General features: G+C 50.4%; 1 protein-coding gene across 1 annotated transcript; it reads left to right on the top strand.

Moving 5' to 3' along the window:
* Positions 1-74: 74 nt before the first annotated feature.
* Positions 75-22,959, top strand: PLA2G2C (phospholipase A2 group IIC). Its single transcript, XM_032760994.2, is given in 9 exon segments — positions 75-126; positions 717-841; positions 1,334-1,461; positions 9,063-9,183; positions 11,375-11,513; positions 13,567-13,581; positions 13,617-13,699; positions 21,862-22,000; positions 22,718-22,959. Coding segments are annotated over 6 exon segments (453 nt in total). The 5' UTR covers positions 75-126; positions 717-841; positions 1,334-1,461; positions 9,063-9,143; the 3' UTR covers positions 22,755-22,959.
* The last annotated feature ends 320 nt before the right edge of the window (positions 22,960-23,279 follow it).

The following is a 23,279-nucleotide window of genomic DNA, read 5'->3' as shown; positions in this document are numbered from 1 at the left end:
CCCCGGTCTCCGCGCAACGCCGCGGGGTGGGGGGCCACGTGCTTCCGGCGTGACCGGAACCGGCCTGGGTCGGGTGGGGTCGGGTGGGGGCCGCTAGGCCAGGAGGGCGGAGGCCGTGAGCTCCAGGTCGGTGGATTGCGAGCCTGGAGTGGATTGCCCGGCCTGGAGGCGACAGGGACCCGCGGCCTCCTTCTCTTCTCCTCTTCCTGCCTCTGTTTCTCTCTGGGGGAGAGCGTCTGGGAGAGGGAGAGCCCTGGCCGGGGCATGGAGGAGCGGGGAGCAGCACCACTAGTCTCAAAACCCGTTTCTCACCCTGGGTCAGGCCCTGACCCTCTCAGTGTCCCTCGTTTTAAAATGAGGCCGTGGGACTGATGGATTCTCGGAACCCTAGACTCTTGAGTGGATGCTTCTAGGGTATCTGAGTTGCGGGGAGCAGGGCCCCCATCCTCAGTACCGCCCTTTCAGCACCAGTTCCCTGACCTCTTTTCACGTCAGCCTCCCACTCCGGGCCCACACTGGGACTCTTATCAACAGCATCTGCACCTCCTTTGATGTCCCCAGCCACAATCTCTTCCACTATCAGCCACTTGAGTCACTTCCGCCGTATCTGTTTTTCACCATCTTTGGGTTTCCTGTCCATTGCTGTCTCCGCTTTCCCCCTCGCTATCAATCTGTTTATTCCCTATCCTGGCCCATTACGTCGGCATTCTCAACAGGATCCTCCCTGCCCGAGTCCTGCTCTCCTTCCATCTGATGAAACCTCAAGCCAAATCAGTCCACCTATACAGGGTACTGAAGAAGTCTTGGCTAGCCACACACCTTGGTGTAACAGAAACACAAGGTCTCTAACCTCAATTAGACCCTCAGCCCTGTACTTCCATCCCCAGCCGACCACTGGGTTCTGCCTCCTTTCCTCTTTTTCTTCCTTTTTTTTTTTTTTTTTTGAAGGGGAGACAGGGTCTCACCCCTTCACCCAGGCTGGAGTGCAGTGGTGCAATCACAGCTCACTGCAGCCTGGACCTCCTCAGCTCAGCCTCCCTTGTAGCCGTGACTACAGGCGTGCACCACCATGCCTGGCTAATTTTTATTATTTTTTGTAGAATGGGGTTCTGCCATGTTGCTGAGGTTGGTCTTGAAGTCTTGGGCTCAAGTGATCCTCCCGCCTCAGCCTCCCAAAGTGCTGGGATTACAGACATGAGCCACCTCTCCCAGCCTCTCCTTTCTTCTCAATGGCTATTTCAAAACGTTGTTTTGCTTGCGAAACCTCCCACCTCTCCCTCTCCCACCTCCCTCCCTCCTCCCTCTTAGAAGATACCTTTACTGCCCTCTTCAGAGAGAAAATAGAAGCCATCACATGGAAACTTCCTCAGCCTTCTGCCATCAGACCTGCAAACTTGCCTGCCTACGCTTCCTTGCTTTCCTCCCTCCCTCCAGTTCTAATGTCTTCTGATTCTCTCCAAGGTGAGTTGCTCCTCCATGGGTGCTTGGAAGCCCGTTTCTGGCCACACAGCCACACATGTACACACCCTCACACTCCCTCTGACCGTAGAAGATTCCTCCCGACCCTCCCTCATCTGCCTAATTCCCACTCACCCTTCAGGTCCCAACCTCTTGGATGAAGCCTTTCTTCCAAGATGGAATTAAGATTTCTTCGAAAGAAGTCTTAACTGGACTATTGTCTGCCAAGCTCTGTTCTAGACTGATGGGATACGCAGATTAATAATTTACTGACAGTATCATTAGAAGATAATCTTAGTAGACATACAAGAACCATAGATTCAGGCCAAACGCGGTGGCTCACGTCTGTAATCCCAGCACTTTGACAGACTGAGGTGGGAGGATCGCTTGAAGCCGGGAGTTTGAGACCAACCATGGGCAATATGGCGAGGTGCTATCTTTCCAAAAACAAACAAAAAAAGAACCAAAGATTCATTATCTAGCATGTGGCAAAATATTTGCTATCTGTTCTGTCCCAGACATGTGGACACAGGATTGCGACAGGAGCACAATTCTAACTATCTTTCAAGACGTTCAGAGTCTGGTTGAGAGAATGCATTTCACACGATAAAGAGTTACAAATCAGATTATTTTCAATACAGTTCGAGCCCAGGGTAGAATAGCAGGCATAGGCTGGACACGATTAGGTGCCAAGTGATTGGCACAGACAAGGCAGTTATTTGGGGACCGTGAAGATCATGTCAGTCGTGGTGTTTCTGCTCATCTCAGATGGGAAGTCCGTGACCCGTGGGAGTTGCTAAGGAGGGCTTGGGCTGGGCCAGGCCTCTTGTTTGGGTTACCCCCTCACACACTCTGGTCATCCAGGAAGCCTCTGTGGCCCTCGGAATGTGTAAAAGATGGTGATTTTAGGAGCTGCTGGTTTTGCAGCTGAGTGCTGGCGGCTTATTTCTTGTTAATGATTCTGTCAAAAGTGTCTTAGCGATGCTCTTCAGCCCTTCAGCGCCCACCCAAAAAAGATTAAAGTGGATTCTTCATCAGCTATTTTAAAATCACCTAAGAATTATGCAATCCTTTGGAGAATCAAATTGGCTTCTCACCCCGTGTGTGTGTGTGTGTGTGTGTGTGTGCGCACGCGCGCGCGTGTGCGCGCCTTTGCCAGTGCACAGTGTGCAGTGAAATGGCGGTCTGTTTAATGTCAGCAGTACATGCCTTTTGCTCTCCAGTGTTGTGTAATGCCCAGCCCCAGGGAGAGGCAGGAGAGGAGGAAAGGAAGGCACCAGTCCATTGCTGTGCCTCTGCTGCCTTTGTCCCCAACCTTCTATAAAGAGGGTATCTTCAAAGGATGGGCCCGATAATGCCTGGTGTCTGGCACACACCCAGAGTAGATCTCAGTAAACATGGGCAGAGGTCACTGCCCTGCCAGCTGAAATGTGGACTCACCTTCCTTTCCAGCCATGTCCCGATCTACTCTCCAGCTCTCTCCTTGGGCTGCAGCTAGCTTGCTCCCCAGATGGGCCCCAGCTTTTTCATCTCCAGTGTCTTTGCTCATGCCTGCCCCACCCTGCTCCCTTCCTTGAAGTTAAGCCAAACTGACTGATCCTTCAAGGCCCATCTTAAAAGCCACCTCTTCCGTGAAGCCCTTTCCTGACCACAGCCTCCCCACAAAAGCTCATGTGCTCCCTCTGGTCGCCTTTGGTCCAGTGGAACATGCCCAAGATGGCGCTGTGCACCCTCCCTAGGTCGGCTCCTTTCATCTTCACAACGCTCCTTCATGGAGACATCATAGCCCTCCTTTGCTTTAGAAAACAATGGAGCCTCAGGGTTCCCCCTGGTGAATGAGCAGCAGAGCAATTTTAAAACCTGCATCCAGCTGTTTCCAAAGCCCACCCTGGACCCCAGAGTCCCACCCCCAAGCTCCTCACCTGCTTGTTCCCCTACTGCCCTTATCTGTACTGTCTGTCGCACTGGTTGTAGGAACTGCAGGCATTGCCTCTGACACCAAAGCTTGAGTTTGAATCGTGGCTCCACCACTTGGCAGCTGAAGCCATTAGGTAAATGATTTACCTTTGCTGGATGTCAGTTTCCACATCTCTAGAATGGAAATGATAAGCACAGGATTGTTTTGCGGCTGAAATGAGATAACACACGTGCCAAGTGCTTAGTAAGGGCTAACTCTCATCGCATCATCTTCACTTACAGTGTACATCTCCTTCAGTAGGTTATGAGCTCCTTGAAGGCAGGAACTTGCCTGTCTCGGAATCCCCTGCCTTGTCCACACAATGCTTACTTTGTGATACGTGCTCAGCAGTGATGATGGTGGTGCTGATTCCAAGGCTAGCGTTTCCACTGAGCGATCCAGCAAGCTGCTAATTGGTATCCTCCCCAACCATATTTGGCTTGGGGTCCAAATGACCTCCCCAGGGGCTGGCTGAAGGCGGGAGCCCCGGTTTCTTAGCGGCTTGTCCCCACAGAGTGTTTGGCCCCATTTTGAATTAGTGACTTCTAGATTTCAGAGTCCATAGCCAGTGTCCTGCTCTGCCTGTCCTTGGTCTCATTAGACATGTGGATTGAGATCATGGGTAACCTTTAAGCAGAAGGTGAACCAGGTGGATATTCTAGTAGCAAGGCCAAGAGGCTGGCAGTTAGTCATGGCTCCTGTGATCAGCTTCCTGAGGGGATCTGCAAGAGGGAAGTTTCTGGATGATGAAACTTAACCCTTGAAGTACAGTCATGGGTCACTTAACCATGGGGATACATGCTGAGAACTTCATTGCTAGGCGATTTTGTCATTGTGCAAACATTGTGGAGTGTGCTTACCCAAACCTAGATGGTCTAGCCTACTACACACCTAGGTTATATGGTATAGCCTGTTGCTCCTAGGCCACAAATCTGTACAGCTTGTTACTATTCTAAATACTGTAACACAATGGCAATTGTAATGCAATAGTAAGTATTTGTGTATCCAAACAGATCTAAACATAGAAGAGGTACAATTTAAAATATGGTATAAAAGATTTTTAAAAATGCTATGCCTATATAGCGCAGCTACCTTATAATCTTATGGGACCACTGTTCATATGTGTGGTCTGTCATTGGACCAAAATGTCATTATATGGTGCATGACTGTACCACATCTTTTTATTATTTTCCCCATATTGTTGGAAAATATCAAAAAATGTATAGCCTACTTTCCAGTCTTGTTAAACAGAACACATCAAACACTGTAACTCACCTTGGCTACTGTTGACCAAGCGTTTTCACCTTCAAGAGCTTGTGGAATCTTGCCGGCATTCTGTGGGGGCCCAGAATCATTGTCTCCACCTCCCTGGTGGAGGAAGCTGAGGTTCAGATAGTTTAAATCTGTCAGGAAGTGGCGGAACAGCTCCAACCCTCTTCTTTGACATAGGCTCCTGAGTTAGTTGCTCTCCACCCTTGCAGTCTCTTGCACAATGCTACCTTTCCTTGGCAACTTGCAGTCAATAATTGTGCTCCAGGTGCACTAGTTTGATGTGAATGGAGTCAGCTGCCCAAACACACAGTGACCCAGGCTCCTGGGCTTTGTTGATTATCGCTTTAATCACCCCTCTCTTACCTTCCTATTAAGAGAAGCTGCTCTAACTCCATTCCTGTCCAGCTGCTGGGCCTGAGAAATGAAGCTGAGCAGCTTGTTAGAATTGCATCTAAAACAAGAGTCTAAGAGTGTTGTGACACCTGCTTCGCTGCTTGGGCTGTTTTGGGTTTTGCCTTCTTGGTGGTGTTTTGGATAGGCATGGAAGCAGGAGAGCTTTCAAGGATTAGGAGTGCCAGCTTTGGAGTTGGACACACCTGGGGTTAAGTCTGGGACCTGTCAGTTTGCAGGGCAAATGACTTGACCTGTGCCAGCTTCAATTACCCTTACTGGTAAACTGGAATTAATCGTATATGCCTCATCGGGAGGATTCAGGATTCAAGGAGAATCCTAATTCACATCCTGTGCTTAGCCTCCTGTTGGTACTTGAGGGGTTGCAGTTATTGTTTTTATTTCTGTAACTTGAAGTATGATAAGACTCTTATCACTCATTCACTCATTCATTCATGCCTCAAATATTTATTTCCTGCCCATCTCTCCATCCCTAGTTTCCTTATCTGCAAAATGAGGGTAATAATGGCACTTACCTAGCTAGGGGATATAAAGATTTAGTGAGTAAATATATGTAAAGTGTCAGAACCCCTGCAAGGCATAAATGTGATATCTATGTTAGCCACCATCATGAGTAGTATTAGTTTGTGCCAGGCACTGTGCTAAGAAGGCACTAGGGATAAAGAGGTGAACAAAACAGACATGACCTCTGTCCTTAATGAGCTTGCAGGCTCCATCCATCTTAATTTCTCTATGGGAAGGAAAGCCAACCAGTGTTTCATCACTGTTGATAAAAGCTGAATTGATGGGTCCAGCAAAGCACCCAGATGGTGGCTCCTAGGGACCCCGCAACTTACTGGCTGCTGTCCTAGGGGCTGGCGTGGGAGGCAATGCCATGCTTTCTACATTCTTGCCCCTTATCAAGCCTCGGGCCCTCTGGTCCTGTGCTCTTGCTTTAGCCTCAGCACAATCCTAGGCAGCCCCAAATGACTCGTCAAATGGAGAGAACCATGCCTGAGTCATAGCTGTGAAGGTCAGTGCATGAAAATGCCCTCAAACCTTCAAAATGCCCATGAACAAGAGATCTAGGTAGGGAAACTGGCAAGGAGGAAGAGCACTGGATTTGGAGAAAGGGACCAGAGTTTAAGTCCTGGCCTGCTTCATAGCTCTGTGGATTTTTCAGGTTACTTCCACTCTCTGAGACTTGGTCTCCTCCTCTGTCAAATGTGAATGTGATAGAATCTGCCTGGTAGGGTTGTAGTGAGGAGTAAACAGGAGCAGAGCATAAACTTAAGGGGAATTTAAGGCCTTCTCAAATACCCATCTCTCCTGGGAAGATTTCTGTGACCTTCCCAAGAGAGTTCACTGCTCCCTCCTCTGAGCTCAGAGGCATTTATTTATACAGCCACTGGAGCAGTGCTCATCACTCCACATGGATGCAGACTGAGCTCCCTAGAAACAGACTCTGACACAAAAAAGTGTGTTGATGGGAGGCTCCAGGAGATACAGCTGTCGGGAAGTGAGCAAGGGAAGAATGGGGAGAGGGAGAAGCTGACATGCAAGGGAGAAGCTGACATAGAGGGAGAAGCTAACACACAAGGGAGAAGCTGGAACAGAGGGAGAAGCTGACACACAATGGAGAAGCTGGCACAGAGGGAGAAGCATACACACAAGGGAGAAGCTGACACAGAGAGAAGCTAACACACAGACAGAAGCTGACATACAAGGGAGAAGCTGACACAGAGGGAGAAGGTGACATACAAAGAAGGGAAAAGCTGACACACAGAGAGAAGCTGACATAGCAGGAGAAGCTGACATGCAAGGAAGAAGTTGACACAGAAGGAGAAGCTAACACACACACACACACACACACAGAAGCCAACATAGAGGGAGAAGCTGACACAGAGGGACAAGCTAACACATACACACACACAAACTGACATAGAGGGAGAAACTGACATAGAGGGAGAAGCTGACACACAAGGGAGAAGCTGACACACACAGATAAACTGACATAGAGGGAGAAGCTGACACAGAGGGACAAGCTAACACACACACAGAAACTGACATAGAGGGAGAAGCTGACATACACAGAGGAGCCAACATAGAGGGAGAAGCTGACACACAAGGGAGAAGCTGACACACACAGAAACTGACATAGAGGGAGAAGCTGACACAGAGGGACAAGCTAACACACACACACACACACACACACACACACACACACACACACACACACAGAAACTGACATAGAGGGAGAAGTTGACACACGGAGGCAGTTGCTGAGGCCAGAGGGAGCTCTGGGGCTGGGACTGCCTTTCAGAGCTATCCTGAAAAAGACAAGGGATGGCCCTTTAAACTATCACCCCAGCCAGGGATTGGCTAGAGACTCCTTCTCCTGTCTTCCCTGGGAGGGGCCATAACCTTGGGCCACGTGGTACCTGCAGCAGAGGGTGGTTCGCAGTGAGGGAGAGCGTCAGCAGCAGCTGGTACCCCAGCTCTGAAGAGGGGGCCTGCCAGGACTGTGTGAAGCATTCGGGAACTAATGGAGAACTAAACAGAATTGCTGCCCGCATGGGGCTTTGGGGCTATATTTGGTCTCTGTTTACCTATTTGGTCTCTCCAGCCAGCTTGGCAGCTTCCTTGGGCCAGAATGTTCTCATTAGAAGACCTCATAGTTGTGCTTAATAAGAGTCTATGGGATTTCATGACCAGTAATGCACCCAGGTTCCTTCCTTTGTCTCTCTAAAGTGTCATCACCTGCTCGTTCAAAAGAACTGAGCCCCTTTTTCGTGGGCTAAACCTGCACATGATTTTTTTTTAGACTCAAAAGGGAAAAAGGAGGCAAGCCTGTAGAGACAGAACCTAATTAAAAAACATCCCGCACAGCAGTTGAAGTGAAGGTTGGCTGGGACCAGGCCTGGTCAGGGCCTGGCCTCACAGCATCCACCAGAATGTTGCCAAAGGGGGAAGATAGCAAAGACACCCTGATTAACTCTCCCAGGGATCTGCAGCAGGATGGTCATTTTGAAGTTTTCCTGGGAAGCTTTGCCACCAGGTATAAATCTAGCCCCAGCTCTGCACCTGCCAAATTCTCTAGGCTCAACCGAGCTATAGTTTCACACTCCAAGTCCTGACATTACCAGATTTAGCCTGTTTTATGATGGGGGCTATAAAGACCACTGGTATGTAAAGAAAGCCGTTGACTGATCCCTGGCAGCTCCATGGCAGGGCTGCAACCCACATTCTCCTCTACTGTTCTAATACGGGTATCATTACCCATACTAATCGGAATATGAATTCTGTGTCTACCTGTGACTGCATCTGAAAGTACAGTTTTACTTTCATTATTCCAGCAGGTCCCACAATGGGGCTGTGAAGTAGACAGCTATGTGATCATGAGGAATTTGTTCAACCTCTCTGTGTCTCAGTTTACCCATCTTCAAAATGATAATAGAACCTCAGGAGTTGTAAGGGTTAAACCATATAATACCCGTGAAGCCTTTAAAATAAAGGCTTGAAATTATTGACAGGAATTTCTAGTATCACTCTACAGGAGAAGAAACCAAGGTGCAGAGAGGTAAAGTTAATGAATAAGATGTCTGGGTATCAAGGAAGGAAGGCACTGTGGGACTAGATGCAAACCTGTGTGGGATTTCTATTATGAACAACATAGATGCCTTTCCAACTTGGGAACAGAGGAAATACAGACTCCTCAGAAGAAAAAAAGAAGAGATGAAGGGATGATGTTGCCAAAGAAAGAAATTTGGAAAAAAACAAACAAACCAACATTTGCACTTTTAAAACCATGGAACCCTTCTTATTTTTATATTTTCAGGTCTGAATGCCAGAAAGGCTACCATATTCAAAGGGAATGAGATTTGAAAATGATTTCTTTGAGTCCTCTGCTGAGGTCTTTCTAAGGCACTGCAATTAGGGTTTTGCACCCAAATACCCTTGCCTCATTTTGGTCATTTTGTCCAAGAATAGAGGTTCGACTGGGAGACCCCTCACACACAGGTGAAGGCGTGGCCATAGAACCTCAGACCCCCTGGTCTCCTCAGGAATGAAGGTCATTGCCGTCCTCATCCTCCTCCTCTCCTGCTGTAAGTAGAGAGCTTGCTGGGACAGCACCAAGCTTCTGTCTTCTTGTTTATGTCAGTGGGAGGGGGGACTCTCCAGGTGGCACCAGGTGAGGGAAGTCACAAGTCCTGCAGAAAAGAATCAGGAATGGAACGGGCTCCCACCAACGTCCTCTTGCTTCTGTTTCTGCTATAAAATGGGCTGATCCCAGTGTTGGGATCTTATAAAGTGTCTAGGAAATCAGAGGTTGCCAACCATTTGCTAGAAAGGGAGTTTGACTACTGTTTTACCCCCCTCATCCCCAAGAGTCTTTTTTCCTTTGGATGCTAGTAGCCTTTATTTAAGGCCATTTGGATTCAGAACAAAAATACAGACATATATCCAGCTAATTTAAGAATAATTAATGCTTATCAGAAAGACATTTTTATGGTGACTTATGGGATAATTGGTAGTTATAAGATTGCTGCCGGGAGATCCGATTGCTTACCTCTGCAAAGTGAAGAAAGACCTACTGGGAAACAGTTTGGAGTCTTTTGGAGACTGATAGACTCTTTTGCTGGATTCGTTGAGTGGAGGTTTGTCCAGATCCATTTTCCTGTCTCTTTCAATTGAGTCACAGTAACTTTTGAGTCCCTAAGTCAAAGATGTCAAAAACAGACTTCCTTTCCCCGCAGTGAGTGGTGGCATTTACACTTTGCGAGGTGATAGTGCAGGAGGATACCCGTATGCAGGGATGACCGCCTCTGTAGCCTCTCAGTGTGTCCTGAAGATCAGCCCCTCAGTGCGGCTCCAGGGACTGCTTGGGCAGCAGTGACCACCCCTGGGCTTCTTCCCTCACACCCCCGTTTAGACTGAACATGATAGTGAGATGGAAGGCACCTGAGAAAACTTCCCCAAACTCTATTTCTGTTTCTCTTCTTCAAGTTCATGTCTTTATTGTATTTTTATTGCAAATTTACTACATGCTTATAATTAAAAAGTAAAATAAATGAGTATATAGCAACAAGGTAAAGCTCCTCCTCATCCTCCCCAGACCCCAGTTTTTTCCCTACTGCCAGATGTGACCACTCTTAAGAGTTTGATATACATCCTCTATACAGCTTTTACACACACACATTCAAAACACCATAATAGACAGGAAACACATGCTGGGCCGGGCGTGGTGGCTCATGCCTATAATCCCAGCACTTTGGGAGGCCGAGGCAGGCAGATCACCTGAGGTCAGAAGTTCGAGACCAGCCTGGCCAGCTGCCAAGATGGTGAAACCCCGTCTCTACTAAAAATACAAAAAATTAGTCAGGCGTGGCGGCGGGCACCTGTAATCCCAGCTACTCAGGAGGCTGAGGCAGGAGAATTGCTTGAACCTGGGAGGTGGAGGCTGCAGTGAGCCAAGATCACACCATTGCACTCCAGCCTGGGCAACAACAGCAAAACTCCATCTCAAAAAAAAAAAAGAAGGAAAGGAACATAAGCTTATTGTGAAAAGACATGAGACAGCAGAGACGTGTATAAAATGAATGTTGCCTGTTTCTTTCTCTTCAATCCCAATCTCCTAGAGATAGTGGTATCAAATGTAGTTTATTTTTGAGACACACAGTTTTGTTATTATCCGCCTGTCGGTGGACATGTGGGTGGTTTCCAGTTTTTTGATATCACAGATAATGCTTCAGCAAACCATTTTGTGTGTGCATTTGTGCCCTCTCTCACAAGCATCTTGTAGAAGCAAAAACAGCTGAGTTCATGTGTACTTGCCATTTAAAAAAATAACAATTGAGGATACCTTTCCTGCCTCTTAAGTATTTTGTTTCTCCTGTGAGATAGTAAAGGCCTGATGACATCTGGAGGGACTGGCATTTCTGGCTTTGAACTTTTCCCATTCATGTTGCATCAGACCCCAGGGTGTTCTGCCTAGGACTGTGGTTTCTTGCTTTGAGGGGGAAGACTATGGTTGACGGGAGAGCCTTGTTCTGAACCTCATGGAAACTGGGTATTCATCTGGGTTAGCAAAAAACTAGCTGTGTTACAGGGGCAAATCTGAACCTATTTTCTTTCCCAGGAAAGGGGCTGATGATTCCAGCCATGCCCCTTGCACTTCGCTTTGGGGATCTGGTGATATTTCGAATGCTCAGCATTCTAGTAAGGGGAGGGGACATCAAGGCAGCATCGTGCTCATTGCAACTTCCTTCTTCCTTTTTTTCTCATCGGTGGTGGCAGCCCCCAACCACAGCAGTTTCTAGCAGTTTCAGAGGATGGTCAAACACATCACAGGGTGGAGTGCCTTCTTCTCATATTACGGATATGGCTGCTACTGTGGGCTTGGGGGCAAAGGGATCCCTGTAGATGACACTGACAGGTGGGTGCAGAGGCTCTAAGGCCACCTATCATTTGTTTTGCATTAAAGTTCATGCTTGAAGCCAGAGAGAGGGTGTTAGGATTCTTGCATGGCAAGTAACAGAAAACAACTCAGGCTAATGGAAGGAAGAACTGAACAGGATTCGGAGGATGGGTCTTGAGAAACCCAGGGTTGGGGCCAGCTTCCTGAGTGTGTCACCTGTGAAGTTTCACAGGGCCCGGCACTCATAAGGGCCTAAACGTGGTTTACTGCTCTGCTGCCGCCACCTTGAAATTCTTAATAAAGGGCCCCACGTTTTCATTTTGCTTTGGCCTCTGCAATTATGCAGTCGGTCCTGCCCAGAGCTCTAGAAGCTGTTTTATCCTCATAGTAAAAGTCCTCTGCTTTCAGCTCTCCAGCTTTTAGGACTATAGGCACAGCACAACTGACTCACTAGTCCTAATTCCATATTCTAGGAGAGGGAATCCAAGTGGCCCAGTTTGGAGAAGTTGTCCATCTGGGTGAGGTTGCATGGCACAAACCTGGCTTCCAGGCCTCCTCCAAAGGATGGGGGTGGGGGAGTGTGAGTTCCTAGAAAAAGTAGAGGTGGGTGTCATCTGGTGAGTGTATGTGTGGGGAGGTAAGAAACGGGACAGTTTGCATGTCATTTCACTTAAAGACATAAGAAAGCAAAATGTTCCTTGCCACATTTAACCTAGTATGGAGAAACATGTCCCCACAGTGGGGCCTTAAATATCACTCCTGGAGCTTGAGTCTTGTGGGTGGGGCTCATGGAACTATGGGAGGACCTCAGAGCCTTGGAAGGGCAACTGACACTTATGAAATGCCCTTACGTGCCAAGCACTGGGACTGGCGATTGGCACACAAACCTAATTTAATTCTCTCAGGGAATGCACAAGACAATGATACCAGCCCATTTAACAGGTGAGGACAGTGAGTTGCTAAACCACCTCCCAAAGGCAATGCAGCTTGTAAGTGGCAGAGTTGGGATTGAACGAGAATTTGCCTATTTCAAAGTTTGTCCCCTCTCCTTGATGGTCTGTGCCTCCCCTGTCAAAGTCCAAAGGCTGATTAGAAATTGAACATCATTAGCCAAAGCTGATCAACAGCAGAGCCCCCACTTGCAGATGGGAATGGTGAGAGGAAGACTGAAACATTTTTCTTGGCCTTTCAGGCCTTAGAATCTAAGCTTAAGCTTTTGCCTTCCTGTCCCTTGTGTAGTGGTTGAGGACATGGACTGAGACCATGCTCCAGATGTTATTTCTCCTCCAGTGCTCTCCCATCCAGCCCCTAGCCAACTCTGGGTGCCATGAATAGGACGACCCTGGCTTTTGCAGACAATTGTCTCCTCAGAGAATGTCACAGTGCCTGGCTCACAGTAGGTGCTCAGTAAAAAGTGTCAAATGAATGAATGGGCCTAGGTTTTTGTCCTGGGTCTATCATTTTCCAGCTGCCTAAGTTTGGGAAATTGGCCTCTTGGAATCTCAGTCCCTTCCCTACAAAAGGGCGACAATGATTGTACTTCACAGGTTTCTATGAGTGGCTAATGAGATAGCAACAGATACTAGAGAGGGCTCAGGAAATGCTACTGGTTGTTATTATTATTTTTTATTTTATTTTTTTTTTGGGAGACGGGATCTTGCTCTGTTGTCCAGGCTGGGGTGGAGAAGCTCAATCACAGCTCACTGCAGCCTCTGTCACCTGAGCTCAAGCAATCCACCCACCTCAGCCTCCTGAGTAGCTGGGACCACAGGCTGGTGCCACCATGCCTGGCTTTTTTTTTTTTTTTTTTTTTACTTAAAAAACATAGGAGACCTCCCTATGTTGCCCAGGGTGGTCTCAAACTCCTGGACTGAAGCGATCCTCCTGCCTCATCCTCACAAAGTGCTGGGATTGCAGGCATGAGCCACCACACCTGGCCTATTTTTAATATTATTGATAATTCACCTCCTCACCTTCAATGCCTTCTTGCCTAGAGGAGGAGGCAGGTGAGCCCTTTCTCCCCAGATAAGGTCCTCCAGCAGATTCCTGAGGGACCCACTTCCAGGCACAGCCCCTCATCTCCCTCTTGTCTCGCCCCAGATGCTGCCGGGCACATGACTGTTGCTACGAGAAGCTGAAGGAGTTCAGCCGCCAGCCTGTGTTGAACAGCTACGAGTTCCACATCGTCAATGGCACAGTGGTTTGTGAGTAGCCTTTTCTGTATGGAAATGTCTTTTAACCTGGGCCTTTCCTTAACATTCACCTCCTCTTTGACCCAGAGATCTTTTAGAAAATGAAATGCTTCCAAGTGCTTGGAAGGAGGTATTCCTGAGTTTTTTCCTGATGCTCCAGAGCTTCTCGGAGTGTCCGTGCTCATCCTGCCCTGGTCTCTCCCACCCATGAGTGCACCTCCTGAACTCTCCGGGAGCCCAGAGCCTGGCAGATAGTACATGCTCAATAAATACTTGTTCACTTGAGCTAATTTTGAAGCTTCCCTTGACAACTGTTACTGTTGAGAACATGTTTCCTTGTTTCTGTCATTTCGTTAACAAAACGGCTCAACTGTCTTCCAGTTGGACAAATATTTATTAAGAGCGACTGCATGCCAAGCACTAAGATAGGTGCCACCAAGGCCACAAAAGCAAATAGGTGGGAAGGGAAGGGGGACTCACATGTTATTGAGAGCATTCAAGGAGCCATGTGGGCAAGTGGATCAAGCGCCCTGCACATGGGGCATGGCCCTGGCATCTGGAGCGTGTTCTGCGGCTGGTAGGGTACGGGTATGTGCAGGGCAATCCTGGTCTAAACAGCAGGCACATTTGGAGGCACTGGGCAGTGGCCTTTGGTGAGCACCATCCTTCCCGGCATACCCAGGGTGGGTCCTGGGGTCCCGGGCTGGGAGGGTGAAGAGCCCCAAATAAAGAAGTGGCTTCTTATAGTGTGTGGCTCACTTCCTGCCTGGCCTCGTGGGATTGCATGAATCACTTTCCTTCCCAAGTGTATTTATTCACAGCTGTGAGTGCACCTTGGAGTTCCTCTGTTTCCTCCTGAGGTCAGGGAACTACCACCTCTCAGCCACTCATCCCCTAGGGCGGGAGATACGTCCTCCATCCCGTAGTGGGTTCCAGGGCTCAGAACCCTGGTCTCCTGAGCTCCCCCCACCCACCACTTCAGCTCAGCACACACCAATACCCAGAGTTAGGACTGTGAGGTCTCCCTGGCACCAGCCGTGTGGGTTGGGGGCTCAGACCCCTGCACTGGGAGGACCTGCCTCAGCTCTCGGCCTGCTTCTTGGCCTGCCCTGCCCACTGCCACGAGCACATGGTTGACAGGGAAGGAACCCCCTTTTGTTCCCCATGTGAGCTCAAGGAGACTTCCTGAGTTGGAGCTCTCTGGTGTGGTCCTTCTCAGGCCTAAAGCAAAGTGTCTCTTCTGTGACACCTCCAAGGCCATGTTCAGGAGAGGGGAAGGGATCAGGTCCTGGTGGGAGGGATGGGGAGAGGGGACTGGAGAAGGTGGCCTCCAGGGATCGAGTTTCCCATGGCCTCTTCCCACCTGTCTTTGCCACAGGGGCGGGGACACCTGGCTGGCCCAGCCCAAGCCTCCACCGTGGGCTCCTGTGGGCTGGCTGCACTCGCCAGGGCTGGCCTGGGCTCTCTGTACCCAGGGAAGCTTCTCTATTCAACGCTCTTCACCCTCCCAGCCCAGGACCCCAGGAGATGGGGAGAGTGGAGCAAAGGGTGAGGAGCAGAGGCTGGAGCCCCAGGCAGTGGCGCTGCTGGGCAATGGTGGGAGGTGCCGGCAGGGGCTGGGAGTTGAACCAGAAAGTACGTGGCCTGGGCTGTGCTCTCTTCCCACGTTGCCCCTGCAGAGCAGAAGCGGCCAGTTGCTCCTGCAGCCTTGACCGGGGCTCCCGAGTCCAGAGCCTTGCTCAGGGCACTAGCGTGGGAGGAGGCTTCCGAATCAGTCCCAGGGCATCAGCCCCCACCTCCTCGTTGACCCAGCCAGTGAGGACCAGGCCAGCCCCTGTCATCCCCACCCCCACCTTGCCAAGCCCCTGCTCCCAGAAGCAGGACTGAGAGCGAGGTGATCTGGGTTCTAATCCAGAGTCGGCTGCTGACATGTGCTGAGCCCCGGGTCCATTGGTTTACTTGCCCCAGTATTGAGTGAGCGTCCACTGGGTACCCGCCCAGTGCCGGTGCTGTGCCTGGGGCCAGGGGCACAGAATAAAGCAGACCCAGTCCCTGCTCTTCTGGCATTCACGGTCTTGTGGAAACTCCAGAGCTAAAGTGCCCTTAGAGATCGTCCAGATCAGCCCCTCATTGTAGCAATGAAGAGACTGAGACCCACAGAGGGGACGAGTTTGATCCAAGAAACAGACAAGATTAAGATGCATGTGCCTTGAACCTTTTCAGTGCTCTGGAACATACCGTCTGGCCTGAGTTGTCTGGGCTTTGGTTTTCTCATCCATAAAATGGGTACAATAACAACAGCTACAGTGTATGAGCCTCTGTGACAGATACTGTACACACAGCACCTGAACTCACATGATAAACCACTGAGGTGAGCATTATCTCCCATTATCAAGGAGGCCCCTGGGGCTCAGAGAGGTTAAGCACGATGGCCAAGGCCACACAGCCAGGGAAAGAAGAGTTGGAATTCAAACCCCGGGTGCCCTGTCTCACACCAGCCTCCCCTGTGGAGGGTGCTGGTGTGTGCATGATTGGAGGGCCTCACACAGTGTAAGTCTCAGGATCTGCAGCAAACTGGTCAGAATGCTCTGCCCTGGCCCAGGGAAGGAAAGAGGGGCAGATGGAGTTTGCTTCTCTTTAAGGCCCCACAGCTTTGTGTTCCTGCTGAGAAGCCTCAGAGTCAGGCAGCACTGGGTCTAATTCCAGCTCCACCCCTTGTATTAATAGCTGGGCCTTAATCTCCTCATCTGTGAAATGGAGAGAATCCCCTGTACTTCATAAGGCTGCTGGAAGGATTAGCTAAAGCAACCCAGCTACAAGGGCTGGCCTACAGTAGGTGCTTCGTTAATGGCCTTCCTTTTAGATGTGGAAATTCCTCTTTTTGTCCAAGTTTTCTTTTCCTCTTCGATTATAGCACTGGGATTTTCTTTGTTACTGTTTCTTTGAAGAGTCCGCTCTGTAGTTGTGCCCATCGGGCTATGGTCAGTAACCCCTTATGGAATAAAACCCCTTTCCTGGCTGGGCATGGTGGCTCATACCTGTAATCCCAGCACTTTGGGAGGCTGAGGCGGGAGGATCACTTGAGCCCAGGAGTTCGAGCTACTCGGAAGACTGAGATAGGAGGATCACCTGAGCCCAGGAGATGAGGCCACAGTGAGCTGTGATTGTACCACTGCACTCCAGCCTGGGCAACAGAGTGAGACTCTACCTCGAAAAAGAAAAACAACAATAAAAAAACCTATTTCCCTATCCTAACTGCACCTCCGCTCAAAGAGCTGCCCCTGCAAGAGTTAACCAACTCCCTAGCCACCCATGAGTTCTGAAATCCTGCACCCAGGCCTGGTCCCAGGTTGCCTAGCAACGAGGGGCTGCTCTGGGATGCAGTAGGTAAGCAGGGGAGGGAGAGGAAGCAAACAACTTGGTCTGTCCACGACTCTAAATGTCACTGAGAGATCAGTGCAGAGAAAGGCCTGTCACCAGAGCCCAGGGCCCAATTTGCCTGGTGGTGGGGACAGCTGCCCCCAGGCCACCTGGGAGGTGGTTATCCCTCCTTTGAGTGGGCTTACATAAGTACTTGGCATTTTTGCAAGGGACTTTAAGCTCACTCAGCAGTGACACCCCCTCCACCCACATGCACATACATGTGTGGTACAGGGAGGACCCGGTGTGGGAGGCAGAGATGGGGTTCCAGCCAACTGAACCTCCATCATCTGCATCTCCCGGCCTCTGACTGCCTCTCTCTGCCAAAGCGGGAAGATGAAAATGGTAACTGCTGGAATTTGTATTTTGCAAAGACTTTTCTCATTTACCACTGAATATATTCCTCATCTCAGCCTCCACTCGCTGACATGCTACCCACTGTCTCTCCAGCATTCATCTCTACCTGAAATGATCTTGTTTACTTCTCTGTGTCTGTGTGCATCGACTCTCCCTCCTGACTAGAAAGTTCATGAGAGCAAGGAGCAAGCCTGTCTTGTTTGAGGGCACTGGTTCTCATAGAGCCCACAGGGAATGGTGCCCCTGGACTAAGCAGTGTGGGGTCTGCTGGCTTGCACCTGTGCCCCCAGCTCCCAGCCAAAGACGAGACACATGTTGGGAGCTCAATACTTGTTTGTTTAATGAGTAGATGGACACAAGCACTCATGAATAGGCAGTGCACGTATCTTTATCACCATTTGAAAGCTGAGGAAACAGGCTTGGAGAGGGAAGCAACTTGCCTGACACCCCAAAGCACAGAAGCAGCATATCTGGCCCAAGAACCTGGGTTCCTGTCTCCTAGGGGTCAGCTGCTGGCATTGGCCTGTAGGCCATGTGAGTGTGGCCAGTAGGGTGGTCAGCAAGGAGCCTTTACTGCATATTAGGGTCAGGAGATCAGCAATGAGGAGGACAAAGTCCTTGCCTGGAAGGAGCTTGTGTTCCAAAAAAAACAAGAGACCATAGCATATTCATTAATAAAGACACATTCAAACAGGGCCAAGTGCTCTAAAGCACCTCAGACGAAGTGACAGGCTGCAAAATGACAGAGGTTGGGGGTCAGGAAACAGAAGGGTGCCTGCTTTAGGTGGTCAAATAAGGCCTCTCTGGGGAGGTGGCATTTGGTCTGAGACCTCAGGGCCGGTGTGCTAGGAGCAGAGGAGCCTTGGGGAAGAATGGAGATGAGGTTGGACAGGACGAGACACATGCCTTCTATGTCCATGGCAAGGGAGTCATTGGAGCATGTGAAGCAGAGGATACTCTACTTTTGCCCCAGAAAGATCACTCTGGCTACAGTGCAGAGAAAGAAGAGAGTGAGGGAGGAAAGAAGAGCCCCATTAGGGGACTGTTGCAAAGCACTGGGAGGCACAACCACAGCTGAGATCAGCATGGTGACAGTGGGGATGGGAAGTGTCAGATGCCGGGAATGCTGTGCAGGTAGGGTCAGGGCCGACAGGACCTGCTGATGGGTTCAGTGTAGGATGTGAAAGGAACAGAGGCTGCACCCCAGGCTCCTGGCCTGAGTGGCTGCAGATAGTGGCACCAAATACTGAGCTCTTGAAGGTGGGGGGAGAGCTGATGATGAAGACAACAAGAGTTTGGTGTGAGTCACCTTGAGTTTGAGATACTCAAGGTGTAAGGGGAAGGCAGGTGGACACATGCTTATTGAAGTCCGGAGCCCAAGGGAGAGGTGCGGGCTGCAGCGGAGAAGTTGGGAGTATTCAGAGTTCTGACACTGACCAAGAACACCCCTGAGGGAATTCAGAGACAACCAGGGCTGAGGTGAGGGGCTCAGACTGGGGCCTGGGCCAGCCACAGGCAGGAATGCAGACTTGCTGCCCCTTCTGATTTGTGGAGATGTAGTTCATGCACAAGAAAGTCATTCCAAAGCCCTCCTTTCCTTTCTTCATGCCTCGGTTTCTCCATTAGCACATTAAAAGATGCAAGGTCTGGAGTTAAGCTTGCTTTTAAAAGGTGGCCTCCAAAGATGGTTTTTCTTGGCCTGGGGCTGTCTCATCATCCAGGTCACGACAGGCCCAGTCCATGGTTGAGGAATGCCACAGAAGTGACAGTCCACTGCAAAAGACTGCTGCTCCAGATGAGTTCTGGAAGGCCGGGGGATGGGGCAGGCCATTGAAGTAGAACTGGATGTCAGATGCACGTGTTAGAAAGGACAGGAAGACCATTCGAGAAAGGGAGAGGGGGCAGGGAGAAAGGAAGGAGGGCTAGAGACTCGAGGCAAAGGAAACAAGAGATGGAATAGAAGAAGAGAGAGGACCAGAAGACAGTGAGATCAACAGAAAGAAGGACAAGAAAGAAGGTGGCTGAGGAAGGTGAGAAAAGTGTTTCCAGGGTGACAGCAACTGGACCAGGCCCTCTGGTTGGACAGTGAGGCTGGCTGGGGGGCCTGAGCTCAAGTAGCCCTCGCCCCCTGAGAGAGTGGGGGCTACCTGGGGAGCTGGGCTTGATGCATCTGGAAGGATCTTCACAGAAGCAGGAGGGGGAGTGGGAGGGCAGAGGGCACTCAGGCGCTGGAACAGTGGGAGTGGCGGGAGCCGCAAAACCGGAGAGCCAGAGGAGTGAACATCCCTGGCAGATTCCCTGCGGGCGAGCAGGGGGGGCAGGAAGCTCGGTGGTGTTGGCACAACGTGAGAAGTTCCAGGGAGGCGTGGGAGGATGGCTTCTGCAGGACGCAGACTTTGCAGAGGGAGAGAGGCAAACAGACTGACTGCAGGCAGCTCGGCCGGCTCCACAGGGCGCTGCTTTTTCTCCACGTGGAGCTGGAGTGCATCACCCTGAGAACAGCAGCAAGTGCCCACAGGGTACCTTCTGCGTGCCAGGCACATCCAGACCACTCGTCGGTAGACACCAGTGATCCTCACCACCACCCCAGGAATGGGACACTGCCATGTGTTTCTGAAATGACTAGGTTTTAGTACCATTTCATAGATGAGGAAGCTGAAGCTAACTTGCCCAAGGTCATAAACCAGGGCGTCTGGCGGCCTCCCCTCCTCACTACCAACCCTGAGAGTGGACTAGGGTGGAGTTATCTGGAAAGAGGAAGCTGTACCTCAGAGCCCTAAACACACACGTGCACACACACATACACACATACATGCACACATGCATAATGCACACACACACATGCGCACGCACGCACATGCACACATGGACACATACCTGCACACACACGCATACACATGCACACAGGCACACGCATGCACACAGTGCTACAGCTCTGATTAGTAGGTAAATAAAAGGTCCCCATCTAGTGGTCACTCGGCCAAAGTGCATACACTGAACCCCAAAGGCCCATAAAGGCTTCATTCATCCCTTCTCTTATTCTTCATTCATGGATTCTATTGAGCATCTGTTGTGTGCAGCATCTGTCCTGGATGCTGGGGACACTGTGATGACCTAGACAAGGTCCCAGCCGCACACAGCTTATGTTTCTTTGAGCGGAGGCAGACACAAGCCAGGAAACCAGTAAGAGAAGTTAAGTAAAAAGCACGGTGAGTGAGACAAACAGGTATGGAGGGCGTGGCCAGAGAGAGCTTTAACTCAGGTGGTCAGGGAGCGCCTCTGAGAAGGTGAAATTTGACCAAGCCTCAAACAGTGGCAGGGATCCCAGGGTTTGCAGATCCTGGGGAGAAGCATTTTAGACAAAAAGAACAGCAAGTCCAAAGGCCCAGAGACAAGACAGAGCAAGACCTGTGACATGAAACAGGGGGGTGTGCCAGGAGCAGGGAGGCTGGGAGAGTGGAGGGGGAGGGCGATGAGGGTGGAGAGGCTGGTGAGGGTGGCATCCCGGCAAGTGTGCCTGGCCACGGAGGCCACGGAAGGATTCAGCATGTCTTTCCCGAATAGGAAACCACACTGGGGCTGTAAGCCAGAGAGTGAACGTAACTCAGATTACAGTTTGAGACAGTCCCTGCTTATTTCCTTCCATGAAGGAGGAAGAGCTGCTCATGACAGGGATTTGGGCAGTGGCCAAAGACATGGAGAGAAGAGGGCAGAGCATGGGCTATTTTAAACACAGAGAAGATTAGCGGGACCTGCTGGCAGACCGGATGTGAAATGTGGAAGGAGCGGGGGCAGCAAGGTCGGCTCCTAGTTTCTTGAGAATGTGGCTGAATCACGGGCTCACAGGCAGAGGGAACACTAGGACATCAAGGGTTCCCTTGTGAATGCCTCAAGTTGGAGATGCCTGAGACATCCAAGTGAGATGTCAAGCAGGCAGCTGGAAATAGGAGATGAGCTCTGGGAAAATGCTCCCATCACCCTGGCCTGTGTGCTGCCTGGGTGCACCCATTCAGGGCCCCTCCACGCAGCCCACGCCCCCCTCCTCCTGATTCCTTCTAGGCTTCTCCAGCACTCGTGGGATGCCCAGATGTGATCAGGGAAGGGCTTGAGGATGCAGGGGAGCTATGGCTGAGAGCCCTAAACACACGCACACGCACACACACATACACAGGCACATGCACACACGAGCAGACACACGCACAAATGCACGCACATGCACACAAATGCATATGCACACACACACATGCACACACATGCATACATGTATCCCTTTCAGTGGCTTTCCTTTCTGTCCTCAACCCTTGGCCCCTTACAGTGAGCTCCCCGCTCTCCCCAGCCTTAGAACCAAACCCTGGGGCTGGGCTGGGAGTCCCCAGTGACCCTCTGTGTCTCTGCAGGTGGATGCACCCTTGGTCCTGGTGCCAGCTGCCACTGCGGGCTGAAGGCCTGCGAGTGTGACAAGCAATCCGTGCACTGCTTCAAAGAGAGCCTGCCCACCTATGAGAAAAACTTCAAGCGGTTCTCCGGCCAGCCCAGGTGTGGCAGACATAAGCCCCGGTGCTAGGGACACCACAGGGTCCCCCTCGTCATCCAGCATCCGCTCTAGTGTTGCTCTTCCAGGAAGCCTTCTCAGATCCCCAACAAGCCCCTGTTCTTCCACTGGGAGGGAGGACAAAATGTCTTCCGCAGGGCAGCTCACCCTTCAGCATTCTGACCAAGGGGACTCCCTGTCGTTCAGCATCAGAGGACTGAAGAGCAGAAATGGGAAAGACGAGATGCTGCCCTGCAGGAGCTGGCATTCTGTGGAGTGGGGAGGACTACAAATGCATGGATATAGAAGTAAGAGACACATTAGACCGTAGTAAGTGCTATGATGCAGTAAAACAAAGGGACGGGATAGAGATGCACCCAACCCCACATCCCAGGGTTTCCAGGAGGGGAGAAGCCCCAGGATCTACCCCAAACTCTCTCTTCACCCCCACTGCAAACCAGGACACAGAGCAGACTTGAGCACCAGGCCCACACGCAGCTCTAGCTGGGAACAAAGCCACCACTTTCCTTGCCCCTCTGTGTCCTCACTTTTTATGATGTCATTCTTAGCTTTTCTTATCAAGAGGCAGAATCTGTTTTCCCCACCCCATGAATCTGAACCGGTCTTGTGGCTTAGTTTGGTCAATAGAATTTGTGGGAGGGATGGTTTACCAGTTTTGAGCTAGGCCTCAGGAGGTCTAGGGCATGTCTACTCTCTCTTAGGACAGTTGCCCCCATCCTGCGAAAAAGCCCGGGCTAGCCTGCTGGAGGATGAGAGCCCACCTGAATCAGTTGTCTCAGCTGATTTCAGACACGTGAGAGGGAGCTCAGCGAGACTCAGCTTGTAGCTGACTACAGATGCGTGAGGGAACCTGGCTGAAACCAAAACAACTGTCCAGCTGAGCCCAGGCTAAACTGCCAACAAGCAGAATTGTGAGCTAAATAAAGGCTGCTGTTCTAAGTCACTGGGTTTTGGTATGGTTTGTTAGGCAGCCCTAACTAACAGGTGTAATTGGTCCTTATTCCCTTATTCACTGAGAGTGATGGGTTCTCAGCCCTGAGCTGGACTTGGAGGCCATGGAAATGTAGTGGACGTGGCCTTTGTTCCCTACCTTGAAGGTGTGGAAGGAGGTCAAGTTCATGGAATAATGGAGAACACATAACTGTAATAGTTTGCTTGTTCAGGCACCACACATTTATTGAGCACTTGCTATGTGCCAGGCACAGTGCCAGGCAGTAGGGATTCAGAGATTTAAAGAAAACAAACAAAAGTCAGGTCTAAAAC

This window comes from Hylobates moloch, unplaced genomic scaffold, assembly GCF_009828535.3.
Source record: "Hylobates moloch isolate HMO894 unplaced genomic scaffold, HMol_V3 SCAFFOLD_9, whole genome shotgun sequence".
Taxonomy (NCBI): Eukaryota; Metazoa; Chordata; class Mammalia; order Primates; family Hylobatidae; genus Hylobates; species Hylobates moloch.
This window is presented reverse-complemented; position numbering and strand designations above follow the sequence as displayed.